Source organism: Camellia sinensis, chromosome 7, assembly GCF_055761805.1.
Source record: "Camellia sinensis isolate YWXY chromosome 7, ASM5576180v1, whole genome shotgun sequence".
NCBI classification, from domain to species: Eukaryota; Viridiplantae; Streptophyta; class Magnoliopsida; order Ericales; family Theaceae; genus Camellia; species Camellia sinensis.
The window spans coordinates 90,984,400-91,000,078 of record NC_138967.1 but is presented as its reverse complement, the minus strand read 5'-3'; the positions used below and the strand labels follow the sequence as shown (position 1 = coordinate 91,000,078).

The window sequence follows — 15,679 nt, the reverse complement described above, 5'->3', positions numbered from 1 at the left end:
TTGAACATTTTAGACGTGGACGGTTGTGATCTACCACTCTGCCCTTAAAATAGCCGTTGTGTTCTGTTTGGTTTTAAAAAAAAAAAAAATTAATAACAACAGTTATCTTTAAACGGCTATTTTTTTTAAACAGTAATATTTCAAATTTCTATAGCTAATTAGTAATTGTTTATTTTTGATATATAGTTAAAAAAATTTATTAAATATGTAATGGTATATTTTTTGGTGGGGTGAATTATATTTAATTTTTTTTCCAATTTCTCATTTTTTTTTTCATTTTTTATATTTGTCTAGATAGAAATAATATAAATATATAATTTTTTTTACAAACAGGTAAAAAAATGTCACAAAAGAAAAAAAAAATAAAAATAAAATTACAAAAAAACCTATATCCAAACAACACTTACAAATTTGGAAATAAAGTTAGTTAAGATTTGCTAAAATAACAAATGACTATTTGAGCATCATTGCTATAATTTGACAAAATAGCACTATTCATTGCCAAATTATAGCAATAGCAATGGCAATAGCATTATAGCAGCAATGGTTGTCGTTCAAAATCGATTTATTATGTATAAGTCAAACTTGAAAGTACAATTTATTGGACTTAATCTAACAACTAGGAATTGTTTGATTCGCTAAAACAAGTTAAAATAATTATTCCTTAGACTTTCGTATGAAATTATCATTCTTTTATAATGTGAATGATGATTCAATTTAGGGTGTATTTTTTATTATCTTTTTAGTGAATCAAAGGTGATGATAAATATTTTAATAGATTAATCATGTTATTCCACTTCATTCCAATAGTGAAGCAAATAAAGCATTATCCAAACAAGACACTGCTTACCCAAACAATGATTGGTATCAATTAACTACGCTGAAGAATAATTTTCAATAAGAACAATAAAATATTTTCCTTGCTTGGCCAATTACACATCACACACATACAAAGAATCCAGAGTGGCCCATACAATTTTTATTCTACGGTTAAGGAGGTCAAAGTGTTGCATGCATAAAATCAAGAAAACGACGTCGCCACTTAGGTTATGTGGGAAATCAATCGTTATAAAAAGGATTAGGTATCAACTTGCCAAGTAAGCAGCAATTGAAAAAAGAAGGGATTTAATTATGGCAGGCTCAAAAAACTAGAATTTCTTTACATCTATGGAAAATTCTACAAGTTAGTACTCGTTACATGTGTAGGATTGCTTTATGAAAACCACAGAGATGTTGACTAAGATAAGATAAGTTAAACTTCTAATTTGACTCAAATTTTACTTTAGTCCTTACCATTTTAATTTAAATAATTCGATTCCTGCCTTTTAAGTCCGATTTCAATTCGATCCTTCCATTCAAATTAAACATTAAAACTTACAATATTGTAATACGTGTCAGTCTCCCAAGGAGTGCATGAAAAAATTAACAATTTTTTAGACAAAAGGACCAAATTAAAACTGAATTTTAAGTGTAAGAATCAAATTGAAATTTGAGTCAAACTACAAAGGTGAAAAATGTAATTCCCCCTTAAGATTTAAAACTCCCGATATATCCAAGTCAAACATTGCTAAGTACTCGTAAGACAATAATCAACCAAACTAATTTCACAAGAAGTAATGCAACAGTGAAATATGTTAAATACTTCTGGTTAACTAAATTAAAAATTCACTGCAGCAAATTATGTTTTACAGAAACATTAACTCGAGCAAAATAATTATATACTGTAAATAGGATTGAAGTCTCCCCAAAGCTGTTCTTTTGAAACATATAGCTGATAATCCCAAGACCTCAGATGCTTTGATTCATGCCACTCAACTTCTAAACTTCATTTTCATCTGTACTTAGAAGTTAGAATCTTACAAAAACTTTTACAGAAAAGCAAAAGCTGAGACATCTAATTTATGATACGAAACACATTTATAAACCAAATCATCTCCAAACAACTAGATTAGTTGGCTTATAAAAAAGTTCAAACCACAAAAAGGAAAAACTGTACGAATTCCTGCATGAACAATACTAATTAAAATCCCAAAGGTTCCAAATCCCAAACATGGGTAAGACGAACACAAAAGAGCAATCTATGAATCGTGTACCATGGGGCACATAATGGAAACGTTCAGAAAAAGAAAAAGAAAAATAAAAAGAAAAAGAAAAAGAAAAAGAAAAAGAGAAAAAAGAAAAAAGAGTTAAAAAAATTAAAAATTGAGGTTTTATTTTTTTATTTTATCAAATTGTTCGATGATATCAAAATTTCCCGTAACTTGACACCCCTCCAACTTCCGGCAGTCAAGACTCGAGACTGGACACTTAGTTTGACCAAATGATTAGTCCACTAAAATGCACCACATTTATGATTTAAGATAATAAACCCTACGTGTAACCAAATCTTTAAAAAAATTGTATGTGCTGGAATCCTTTTTTTAGATTCTCCAATCTACAAGTAAATTCTACAGCAAAATAAATGATGGGAAGCCAACCTAACAATAGAAAGTCCATTTACTAGTGATAAATAAATCAAATGCACCAATGTTCAAAATAAGGACATGAAACCTGAACGTCCCAAAGATAACCTAACAATGGAATTCCTTAAGCCTCTTTTGTGATAAATAATACAAATGCACCGATGTTCCACTATTTGGTTAGTTGTGTGCATTAGAGTAAGGATTGGTGCCGCATCATACCATCGGTGACAACCCCAAACACCCACGCGGGGTTGGCTTTCCCATAGTGTATTGGTCTAGTAAACCATAAATACAGGATTAGGGATTAGTCGCCTAGGTTAAAGACACAATTGTGTTCTAGTTAGACTCAATAAGGTCTGTCTAGGTTATCGAGATGTTTCATTGATTTTTGGGTAGTATTGATTTTACCTTGAATTTCATAATATTTGAGCAATTGATACTTACAGTGGTGGTATGTGAATTTTAAGATAATTGTGTAATATGGCGTCATCCTTATAACATTTAATATATTGGCTACTCATTTTCAATGTCTTGGATGATTATTTAGTGAGCTTTAATCTTTGCTCGTCCTTTACATTTACAGGTACTCCACCACTGTAAGCATAAAGTTGGGTGGCCATGCCATATATTCAAATCTTTTACAGAGTTATACATGTATACCCATGCTTAATCGTATTTACCTTTTTTAAGTTGCCATTATTTTGGAGACTGGCGTGTAAACCTAACTAGTTTGCTTATAGACTTATAAGATGAGTTAGCTCACAAGCTTGTGTTATTTTAATGATATGTAATTAATATATTTGGGCTGTGAACACACTCATGGCCTTTTGAAGCCTAACTCTAAAGATGTTACGTTCGTAATTTAACTCAAACTATTATCGATGCCTTAGCAATTTATTCCAAGTACTTGGCATATGCAATCAAACTCATCCAGATATTTGGAAATTGGAGAAAAGTACTCCTTTATTTAAATTTCTCCCAAATTTGTTCCTGTCATCTAAGTCATTATTGACAAACTAGCAATATCGACCTTGAGTTTCCTAGTCATGTCATCTTAGTCATTATTGGCATGCCAGAGCTAATTTTACCCATCCTGTGAAAGTGAAACCTCTTGTCCAACGTGGATCCAAGGCAGTTGAATATTGGTGAGAATGGATTTTGTTAGAATGGATTGATGTTAGGATGGATTTTGTTTTGGGGCTTCCATATACACAATGAGGTTATGATTCCATCTACGTGGTTATGGACAAATTTTCTAAAAGGCCCATTTCATTGCATCGAGAAGACAATAGATGCTATAAATGTGGTACAATTGTATTTTTGAGAAGTCTATTGCCTACATAGGCTACCACAATCCATTGTGTCAGACAAGGATAGCCGATTTCTCAATCATTTTTGGAGCTGTTTGTATAATACAAAGCTTGACTTTAGTAGTGCCTATCATCCTCAAAGTGACAGTCAAATGAGAGTTGCCAATTTGGGAAATTCATTGATGTGTTTGGTAGGGGATCATTTGAAATCATTGGACTAGAAATTGCACTTGTAACCCTTCAGAAAATCAAAGTTTTGATTTTAATCCCTTTTATGTTAACTATGGTTATCAACCACGAGCTCCATTGGACTTGGCACTTGTGCCAAACTGAAAGTGTATCAATGAAAAAGCAAAAAATCTTATTAGCAACCTATAGGAAGTCCACAAATTTTGTTCAGGTCGTTCTCACAAAAGACAAGTTTTTTGCCTGCAAGTACAACAAACTGGCAGCCAGAAAAATTGGGCCATTAGAGATTGTGAAAAGATCTCATTTGCACCACCGACGTGTTCCACATCAAACATCTCATTCCATTAGGAGTGTTCATAAAACTAAATCACTCGAGCAAACCGAGCCAATCCAACCGATCTGATACCATTTTGGATAGTTTCAATGGTTGAACAGTCGAGAATCAATTGAAATTATAAATTTAGTGCGAATTTCGATCGAATTATGAGCGTATTAATTGAAAAACTGCATAAATTGATCCAACCGAATATAATTATAATTAAATTAATAATGGTGCTTACACATGTTGCCTTTTAATGGTGGATTTTGTTTCCCAAGAACCTTAGTTGTACACACACAACATTATCATCAATGACTTCTGCAATCAATAGTTGGGCTATGGCCTTACCTAGTGTCAGAGACTTTAATTTTCACTCCAACTCTGTCTCTTTTCACCTTCTTTTTCACCCGTTCATTTACCTTTTTGTCTCTATCACCCTGCCATCTATCCTACTTCCCTCTCTCTATCTCTCTCTCTCACAAAGACAAACTCTAGCAAAAAACTATGGGACTTGTCTCTCTCTTCCTTGGAACTTCAAGATAAATGCTCTCTCATCTCTCAATCATCTCTGCGTCTCTCTCTCTCTTCCCTCTCAATCTTCAGTCTTCCCCTTTGCGATGGTGGCAAATGTTGGTAGTTATCAATGGTGTGGCGGTGGTGGCGTTGAGTGATGGCGGTGGTGGTAGTGTCGATGAGCAATGGTCGTGGCATGGTGAGTTTCCCTTCTCTTTTTCCCTTTTTTTCCCATTTTCTTTCCTCCATTATCTTTATTTCAATCTGTTTGTATGTATATGAGTTTATGGTTTTGTTTTTTTAAAACTTTGAATCATATTTTTTCCATTTTTTTCCTCCAACCTCTTTCTATAAAAAATTTGCGAAATCGACCAAACCGACCACCTAATTGATTGTCATGACTCGGTCAATTTCAAATAGTAGGTCGGTCGACAACGGATGACGGTAAACCCCGACCTGTAAACACCCCTACATTCCATATTGGGGAGACAGTTCTGATGACAAGGCTACAAATTCAAGGGTGAATTCTTCCTACCTTGGAGATGATGACGTAGCGTGTGGCCATAAAATTTGTAGATCAAATGGATAGGCATGTGGCCAAACAAGGCAAAAGGCACCAGCAGGAATCAAACGGCACGTGCTCAAAATCGTGCAAAATTCGTTGAGTTGATGGAAAATATCGTTTTGATCAAGATCCATAGCTGTCCCACGGAACTCAATAACTTTGGGAAAATTCCATCATTTAGGCCATCAATTTCGAGATTTAGCCATTTTTGGAAAGATTTGCAACTTCAATTAATCTTAGCGCACAAGTCAGAATTCGATTCCGTCAAATTTGTGATTATCGTAGTAGCCTAAATTACTAATTTCTTTGTTTTATTTCGATATTTCTATTTTTCGCAATTTTCATTGTATTTGCTTATTTTTGTTTTGCTCATTAAAAAATTGTTGATTCTGGTTATTCCTAGTACATTAGGGTGGTTGTCAATATAAAAAATCATTGTAAGCCTTACGAGTGAATAGTTTAGAGAATTAATACAATTTTGAGTTTTTATTCTTTTTCCAACCTTAGGTATTCGTTTCAAATCAACCATTATTGAGCCTTTATTCTTTGTATTCCTTATGAATCAACGAGTTTAGAGAAGGATCTTATTTTTGGGTAATCATCTCTGAATCAACAGACCCTAAATTGTCACTATTACACATTCTTGATACATCACTTAGGTTGGGAGTAGAGCTCAAATACCTCGCTCATAAACGCTAGAGGACTTGTGAATTAGAGGCTAGAATACAAAAGGGTTTCCCGAGTAACTCGTTACCACCCTTGAGTTGGAACACTAAAACCAGTTTGTAAGAGGGGCCTTAACCAAGACGCGACACCTTGATGGTCGTATCATATCTCTATGCCACTCTTGACACACCCAAAAAGGGATGTACCAAGCCTACCTATGTCCACGTATCCAAGTATGTTACATCCCCGAGGCCTACATCAAATGTTATAGAGTTGATCTAATTTCCCTCAAAGTCGCCAAGCCTAAAAGATTGATCCATCTATCATCAGTTGAGTTGGCTCAACCTAGATCATCACCCAACATAAAGGAGGGTTCAAAATGCATGCGAGACACAACATAACTGCATCTCCTTGCTCTTCTGACATACAAGCTCTCCACCGCCACACCTCTTTACCAAGGCTACTGTTGGCTACCGTTGGCTCTCTCCTTTGCCACCTCTGGTCCATATTAGTACCTGCCTACCATCTTCATAACTCCTCTACAACCATTACACAATGATCAACCATTGCTACCCCTAATGTTCCACGAAAGTACTTTCCTCATCTTACCACCCATTTATTTTAACATCCTCATTTATGCTACACTCAATTTTACAAATTTATTGTTTCATAGTTGCCTAACATTCAGTGCCATAAAGCATTGTAGGCCTCAAAGTTACCCTATAAGATTTTTTTTTCAAATTTGTTACTATCTAGCACATCTCCACTTGAGCCAACCTACTTTGGTACACTATAAGTTTCATCATTTTCAATCTTTCCACTTTCTGGTATCTCATGGTTTTCAATCTACAATATTTTACTATTTCTACTTGTGTTAGTAATAAGGTTACATTTCGATGCAAAAAGACTCGCAAGAAAACATACCCGAGGAATCAATGGGCCGCGCTCTTCTATCTATAGCATGACGACTCAAGAAAACATTTTGAGCAATAACTAACAATAATCAGAAGTCACTAGCATCCGTATCATTTAAATTTCTAAAAATTTTGATATTCCAAGAAATGGAAGCCTCGCAGGAACTGGCAAGAAAAGTGACGGGAGTATTGTGGCTTGTGAGAGCAAGATAAACGGAAAAGGCACATAAACAAATGATCAAAGGAGTCCTCCACAATCCAAACATTCTCTCAAAGAGAGATTCTTTCGATTCCCTACCATGAGAGGAATGAAATTTTAAAAATATCAAATCCCTTATAAATGCACAATGCATTTCCATCGAGATCTAGAGTTGCCCCTAAAAACCACATGAGAATCCCAACCATTGTGTTGGATCTCATACTTGGTGGGTGTTTGGGAACTTCTAAAAACGCTACTTTTTGTCTTTTTAGTTGCTTTTTTAAAAAGTGTTTGGCTGTGGCTAAAATTATGAATTTTTTTGGTATTTGAAAAAGTGGGATCAAATGTCACATCAAAACTTTTTGGTGGGATAAAAGACGATTTTACCCTTGATGTAGTAGAAAGAAGGTAATGTCACAGCAAAACGTTTTGGTCGAGTAAAAAGTAATTTTGGTGGTTGCTTTTTTAGAGGATGCCAAACTCATTTTAGGGGTGTTTTTGATTTTTTTTGACTTTTTGGGTTTTTTTAGAAAAAGCTAGCTTATTTAGGACTTATCAAATGGGGCCTTACTATTAATCACAGAATGCCATGAAGTATCTCATTTAATAAAAAAATCTCCATAACCATTACCCTAATAATGCCTTGTTCTTAGCAATAATATTCCCAATGGAGAAACCTTCTCCCTCTTGACACATTGCAATAATACTCTTAGCAATTAAAACTTGTTCTATAATTGTGCAATATCAAGGGTTATCAACGGTCATATGTTCTCGAAACCACAGGATCAAATCCTTTCCTACTATCTTGTTTCAACATTAATCTCGACCAAACTCATATCAGTTTGCCTCACTGGTGCAAATCTTTTATGGCTAGACAAATCGATTGTACTGTTCATCTCTCTAACTTTACTTTCTTCAATTGTCTAGATTCTCCCTCACCAGCAAGTGCCACTTACTTGCAACAGGGACAATGAGAGAAAATGGGAAGCTCATAGGTGAAATTGATCGCTAAAATAAAATAATCAACGATAACTTTAGAAAAGTGATATAGAATCCATGACCTACTTCACTCTTCTTTGTTCTCTTTATATGCTCTGAAAAATCATTATATGAGCTGACACCTCACCACCAAAGGAGACCTTGTAGATGTGTATATGGAGTTCTGACTATTAAGCCATTCTTTTTTTTTTGAGTGGCTATCAACCCATTGATAACCCACAAAACACATGTTTCTCATACTTTGATTGCTCAACAAAATTCCATTTGAATTTGAAAGAATAACTTATAATTCAACAGAAAATAATTTAACAACAATTCAAATATTCTGCTCAAAGAAATTAATTATGAGCATCTGTGTGTGCAATTCAAATATTCTGCTCAAACATGACATCAGATCCTCCTTTATATGTTATGCCACACACACACCTCGCTTCGACATCCGTGCACACCCTTATAGAAGTCATGTGGCCTTTTTACTCCAGATGTGAGTAGTGTTCAATTCTTTTTTATTTTAAACATTTGACATTAGAGTGTAGATTACCAAAATGGCACCTCACTCTCATTTATACCTATTGTGTCAACTAAGCCCCTAACTACCAATTGTCTTAATTAAGCTCTCAAACTCTTTAATTTGGTTCAATGCACATTTCATTTAGTTCCATCTAATTTACTAATGGATTAGAGTCATATGAGCCTTTCACGAGATTGATTAACCTCAAATACTCTGACTCAACTCCAATTCAACCAGTGTGCCCCACCCACTCCTTCCTTTATTTTTATGATTCACCAACTGGTCATTGTTTTTGGCCACAAACACTAATGCCCCACCAAACCTAGCATTAGTGTTGTACCCTAAAAACCAATCCATAAGATGTGGATGATACAATTTTATAAAAAAATCTTATCATTTAATTAATAATAAAAGGCAAGTTTTATTGTCATATTTACTTTGTTTGTTATTGTTTATACCTGATAACCCATAGAATTAAAATTGAGAAGACGTGTTCTTAAGATTTAGAATATAATACTTCACTTCTCAATGCTTTATTCTTAACTGTTCCTAGTCATAGGATTATTAATTGGGCATTAGCAACTCGATAAGACTAGCATGTGTTACGCTAGCACAATTGGAAAAGTAGCTAGTCTCAAGTCACTAGTGTGGAAAATAAGGCAGATATGCGATGTAATGCAAACATATGATGTGAGTGCTTGTTAGAGAACAAATTCACTTAATGTGATGACTGATGAATATCTATATGGAGTTTTAACTACCTACCAAAACAAATGTTCATTACTTACAATGGTGCATGTAATTCTAAAACTTGAGACCATCATAGGTGTCTTATATATGTCTTATTAAGCTTTAATCGTACAATATGTTTGTATTCTAATTATACAATATGAAAATGTATTGATCGTGCTTAGTGAGATATGCATGGAAGCATGTGATTGTTCAGTAAGAGATCTATCACTCTCAAGTAAAGAGAGAGCATGTCCCATGTGACATTCTAGGATATTACTCAAGGAAGACCTTGGCCAGGGCAATGTGATATTTAGAAAGGAATTTTTAATTTCACTAACATGCGTAATATTAGTTATATTTAGCGCATACGATTTTGGGGTTTGATAGTTTTTCATAATCTATTGACTTAGTCAAGACATTGTATGATCGAATGATTAAAATGCACGGTATTTGTTAACTGAAGTGAAGGATTTACTTTGTATATTTATACTACTTTAATTTTACTTTTTTCTTCTTCAGTAAGAAATAAGAAAATATTGAAAAATTATTATTGAAATTATTCTAACAATTATAGTCTAATAATATGCAAAAATTATTAAAATTTCAATTTCATAATAGTTTGGATACATGACCTAGAGTGTCTGAATGGTATCCAAAGCTTCTCAAAATTTAACATCAAGTATCGAATGCATTAAGGAAGCTTCAAATACATATCCACGAATATCCAAAAAGTATCGGTATCCGATATGGGTACCATACAAATAGGACTCCTTTTAGAAATATACGTGCTTCATAGGAGGAGGGCCACAACCATTATCCAAGTGCCTTAGTAATACAACCCTAGAACTCCCCATCCTAGTCCTAATTTGAGAAATAATCACCTTCAATTGTCATATCATATCCGAGTAAATATCCTTTCTTCCTCCTAAGAAGATGGAGAATTCTATTCGAGCAACAAGAGGCACATGATGTAATTTGAAGACTCCCAATTATGTAAAACCCCTAATTGCGGGCAACCAACCTCTATAAACTCTCTTTCCCTAGTACCGGTGTACCTGCGTAACTAAAATCCCCTCACCACAACCACACAGACATCTTTTAAGACACTAGAGCCTATTCTTGCATGAAATATATTATATCTATCCTTGAAAAGGGGGGCGAAAACACTAGGGACAAGAACAACACAAACACAGATGCTTAATTTGTACGGAAAGGAACGGCTTGCCACCAACACCAACAGTTTTGAAACTCGAAAGACCGCTACACAAATAATAAACCTCCCACCTGGGAAGAGCTTCTCCTCCTCGCCGCCATATAGGAAACACATATGGCCATTACCGAGATAGGTGGCAAAGCACACGTAAAACTTGAGCCGAGGATTGAACATAATAGAAAGCTCACTTAGTACCCAATGAGACTTGAGGAAACCATTGGCGTCCTCAAAATCATAATCAATGTGCTAATCCCCATTTGCTGACATGGCAACGCAAATGCCCTCAAATTCAGCTCCAACACCGAAGGGACAAGGCACAAAACTAAGATCATCCAAAACACAAAACTGGCTTGAAAACTCTGTCCCATCCTCCCATTTATTTTTACTAGCGTGAAACATGCAGAAACCAGCCTTGGTATAAATTCTGAGCCTGTGTCCCCAAGCAAAGTAGTCGAGGATAGTATCACCACCAGATTTACTGAAGCTAAGAGGGTTGGAGAGGATTTCCCACTTTCTATCTCCTCCGTCAACGGGATTGGAATCAAAAACCTCAAAATAGGGTGCCTCAATTTCAAGTTCAAATAGGTATGAGTAGTATGAATGTCTGGAAAGAACATAAAATTTTCTCTCAATTGTGACCATGATTTTCATCAATTACAAGAACCATCATTTTAATCAATTACAACAGTCGTACCCCCAACCATATACAATTTGGAATCCACAACCATACATCCCATTCCCATCAGGGATCCACCGTTGGTGCTAGTGCAATTGCGAAAATCACACACAAGTTCAAGATCGGCGCCACCTTTGCGTAACTTGGTAACATTGAGACGGCATAGTACTTTAGGTGACTGCACATACATATACAAATCCTTCTTTGTCGCCATCTTGATCTGATCCTCCTCAGAATTTCTCACCGCCTACTTGCGCATTCTCAAAAACCCTATCTATCCTTTGCTTTCATCAGCCCAGAGATTGCGGTGCCGACTTTGTAGGTGATTTGCTGTAGAGAATGATCGTACCTAGGGCTAAAAACGGAGGGTCGATATTAGAATTTTTTAAATAATAATATTTATGCTCTACTTCTCGTCTTTTAAATTATTAAAAAAGAGTGTAATTATTATTGTAATTTTTAAACAATTAAACTTTTGAGATTTAAAAATAATTTGTCTTGAAAAATTTAATATCCAAGTAAAATTTTTGCTATTAAAAAGTCATATGTGTAAAATATAAAATTAAAATTTTCCTAACTAAATGTTAAACAATACAAAAATGTATCAAATATTTACAACAAAAAATACATTAAGTTAGATATAAGACTTTGAATTTTTTAGAAATAAGACGTTTAGTCAAGTTAAAGAGTATTTACACAAACACCTTCTAAACTATTGTTAGGTATCCCTTTGACCCTTATATTAAAAAAACGAACAAATTGACCCCTAAACTATTGTCAAATATCATTTTAGGTCCTTAAACTAAAAAACATACAAATTGACACTATCACAATGTATCACATACGCCCCCCTCCATCCTTTAGTTGTGAGTAAATCGGGAGATTGAAAGACACGTGCCAATATTTTGGTTATTTTATAGCCAATGTACTATTTAGCAATGAGTTAATTACATGAAAACCTCCTAAACTATAAAAACATACAATTTGACCTTTTAACTATCAAAATGCCACACTCCTTGATATTTAATGGAAAGAGTGATCTAACCAAATAGCGCTAGTTTTAAATATTAATCATTAAGATTTTTATTCAATTTGCATAAGATATAGTAAATGACAATGCTTATAGGAAAACTAGCAATACACCCCTTTAAATATTTTTGTAAGGGTTTAAATCCATAAAAAATTTAGTTTCTAGTTAAAGTCCCTAGTTTTTAAATTTTAGACATTTTTACCCATAATATTTAGACCTATTCTCTCTCTCTCTCTCTCTAGCTCTCTCTCCACTACCAACGGTCATAAGTTTGGTGTACCCTACCAACGGCAAGCCCTCATTGTCATTCATCACAGCTAGCAAAGCTCGCCGGAGAGAGAAAGAAAGCCAGATTTAAGAAAATATTGAAAAGTTACTCTTGAAATTATTCTAACAATTATACTTTAATAATATGCAAAAATTATTAAAATTTTAATTTCATAATAGTTTGGATACGTGACCTAGAGTGTCTAAATGATATTCGAAGCTTCTCAAATTGGACATCAAGTATCGAATACATTTAGGAAATTCGAATACATATCCGCAAATATTCAAAAAAATATCAGTATCTGATATAGGTACGATACGGATAGAACACTATTTTAGAAATATATGTGCTTCATAGGCGAAGGGGATGGGGAATGCTATTCGAGCGACAAGAGGCACATGATGTAATTTGAAGACTCCCAATTATGTAAAACCCCTAATTGCGGGCAACCAACCTTTATAAACTCTCCTTCCCTAGAACCGGTGTACCTGCCTACCCAAAATCCGCTCACCATAACTACACAAACATCTTCTAAGACACTAGAACCTATTCTTGCATGAAATATATGTCATACGAACAAAGAGTGGCCAAAAGAACTTATGGCAAGCGTATGTATACACTACAAGAAATTACACTTTTGGCGACCAAATTTGGCGACTAAAATTAATTTAGCCGCCAAAATTCAGCACTTTGGTGACTAAAATTTGAATTGGTCGGCAATGTTGCATATTTTAGCTACTAAAATTTTTTAGTAGCCGTATATTACTTATTGGCGACTAAAAACACAATTAGTAGCCAAAAAATGACCCAATCAGGGACTAAAAAATAGTTAGTCGCTAAAAATAGCCCAATAGGTGACTAAAATACAATTAGTAGCTAAAAACTTACCCAATAGGTGACTAAAAAAAATTTGGTCCCTAAATGTACAATCTTTAGCTACTAAAAATAATTTAGTCAGGATTAATTAAATCCTTGCATGACCAGTAGCTAAAATCTATTTATCATAAGTAATTAAATCCTCAAAGATACACACACTTAGGATTATGGGGATGGTGATCCCAATAACTACGTCCAACATGATGACGACGACGCCAATCATCATAGCATCATGATGTTCATGTCACGCTTATCAATCGAGAGCTGCTTTAACAATGCTGATGCTGATGCCGATGCCGATGCCGACGAAGAATTTTCCGATGAAAAAGAGGGAAAACAATTATTGTCGTCGGACTCCGATAAGGAGCCGATGGGGTGTTACTCGCTGCCGATGACACCGCCGAGATAGAGGAACCGAAATGGGGGTTTGAGTCAGCAGCAAGTGAAAGAGTACGCAAGCGAGAACGAAGTTCACAAGGACTTTCTTCTTCATAAAAAGAAGATGAGGAGGAGGAGGAGGAGGAGAATCGTGAGGGAGAGATTGGTAAATGCTATGGGGGAACGGAATAAGAAGACGGTGGTGGTCAATATGGAAGAAGACACGGCGGCGATTAATAGGGACATGGGTAGTGCTGGTGGTGGTGGTGGTGGTGGTGTTGGGAATAATTACAATAATAATAGCAATTGGGGAAACAGCTGCGGGGAGAGCGAGGAGGGGGGAGGTAGTGCTGGTGGTGGTCGGGGATTGGTAGTGATAACGAGGCCTAAAGGAGGGAGGAGGTCACTGTGTATGGATTTGGATGAAGTGAAGGCGTGTAGAGACCTTGGTTTTGAGTTGGAACATGAACGAACCTCCCTTGAAATTATGCCCACTCGACTCTCTGTCTCCGTCGCTGGATCTCCTCTTGACACCAGTAGCGGCGGCAACTCCCCCATCTCCAATTGGCGCATCTCTAGCCCTGGTATTCTTCTTCTTCTTCTTCTCCTCCTCCTTCTATTACTACTACTACTACTACTACGTATGCATAATGGGTTCTTTAGAAAATTCTGTTTGTATTGATTTGTATTAAGTTTGTACTTCACAGAAATACTTTTTAACTTGTGAGATTCATTATACATTACAATTCATCCAAGTTCAATTCTTTTGTGCATTTTGCTTATAATTATGAGTTATCTAAATATTATACTACTACATAAAAAAGGTGTTAAACTAGGACCCATTTATTTCTAAAACAAAACATGGTGGTTAACGAAGCTCTTAATTTTAAAATGTTACTATAGGAAGAAACTACCCAAGTTTTTATATTGTTCACGAGTTTATTAATTTTATTCATTCAAAATCTGACTCTAGTGTGAAATTAATTTGTTTAACTTAGGTGATGATCCAAGAGATGTGAAAGCTCGACTCAAAGTATGGGCTCAGGCAGTGGCACTCGCATCTACATCCCGGCACAGCTGCTAGGGAGTTTTCACTATACATATATGTATATATGCTGTGTGTTGTGTGCATACTTTTGAGACTTGGATTGCTTTTTTTATTCTTTCCTTTTTGCATTTTTGGAATGGAATGAACAGAGTGGCTTCTTGTTTCTTTTCGTTGCCCGAGAGGGATGGGTTTTGAGGATATTGTATTGTTGTTGTTGTTGTTGGAACAAATTTTTATTATTTTCCAATTCTTCTAAATCCCCCTAACTTCCATCTTATGTATCTTTCCCTTCAATGCTTAATTTTCTGTACAAAGGATTAGATGATGATGCTAGGCAACGCGCGCGCACACAAATTAAAAAATAAAATAAAATAAAATAATCACATTACTCTTTGTGTGTGTGTGTGTGTGTGTGTGGAACTCTTGGAATTTTGTTTATGTATATGTATGTAGGACAACTGTGTTTGCATGTCATTGTAGTTGGTAGTTTACAAATTTTTTGCTTCTTGCATGTTTCCAATCAATTGTTTTTTTTACTGTAAAATATCGACAAAATTTCAAGTTAGTGAATTTTGTAATGGTGGGTGGACCACCCCCATGATATATGCAATAGTAAGAACTATATATATGTGTGTCTCTGTGGGCAGAACCAGAAGTGAATATTTTTCTCCAAAAACACAGATTATTGGGGAATCATGTGCCAAACAACTTGCATGAACTTCGATTCTCAAAGATACACACACTTAGGATTATTTTGCTTTCTTGCATGACCAGTAGCTAAAATCTATTTATCATAAGTAATTAAATCCTT

The 15,679-nt window shown here is 35.0% G+C and overlaps 1 protein-coding gene across 1 annotated transcript; it reads left to right on the top strand.

The window, feature by feature from the left end:
* Positions 1-13,796: 13,796 nt before the first annotated feature.
* On the top strand, positions 13,797-15,125 carry LOC114304557 (uncharacterized). Its single transcript, XM_028249716.2, has 2 exons — positions 13,797-14,404; positions 14,819-15,125. Exons 1-2 carry the CDS (start codon positions 13,945-13,947, stop codon positions 14,902-14,904), a joined length of 546 nt encoding a protein of 181 aa, XP_028105517.2. The 5' UTR covers positions 13,797-13,944; the 3' UTR covers positions 14,905-15,125.
* Positions 15,126-15,679: the final 554 nt, after the last annotated feature.

Bases quoted from the DNA above. Each gene is read 5' to 3' on its own strand.
- LOC114304557 (XM_028249716.2), top strand. From the start codon at position 13,945: ATGAGGAGGAGGAGGAGGAGGAGAATCGTGAGGGAGAGATTGGTAAAT. The intron at 14,405-14,818 runs GTATTCTTCTTC...TGTTTAACTTAG, and splicing joins TTGGCGCATCTCTAGCCCTG to GTGATGATCCAAGAGATGTG.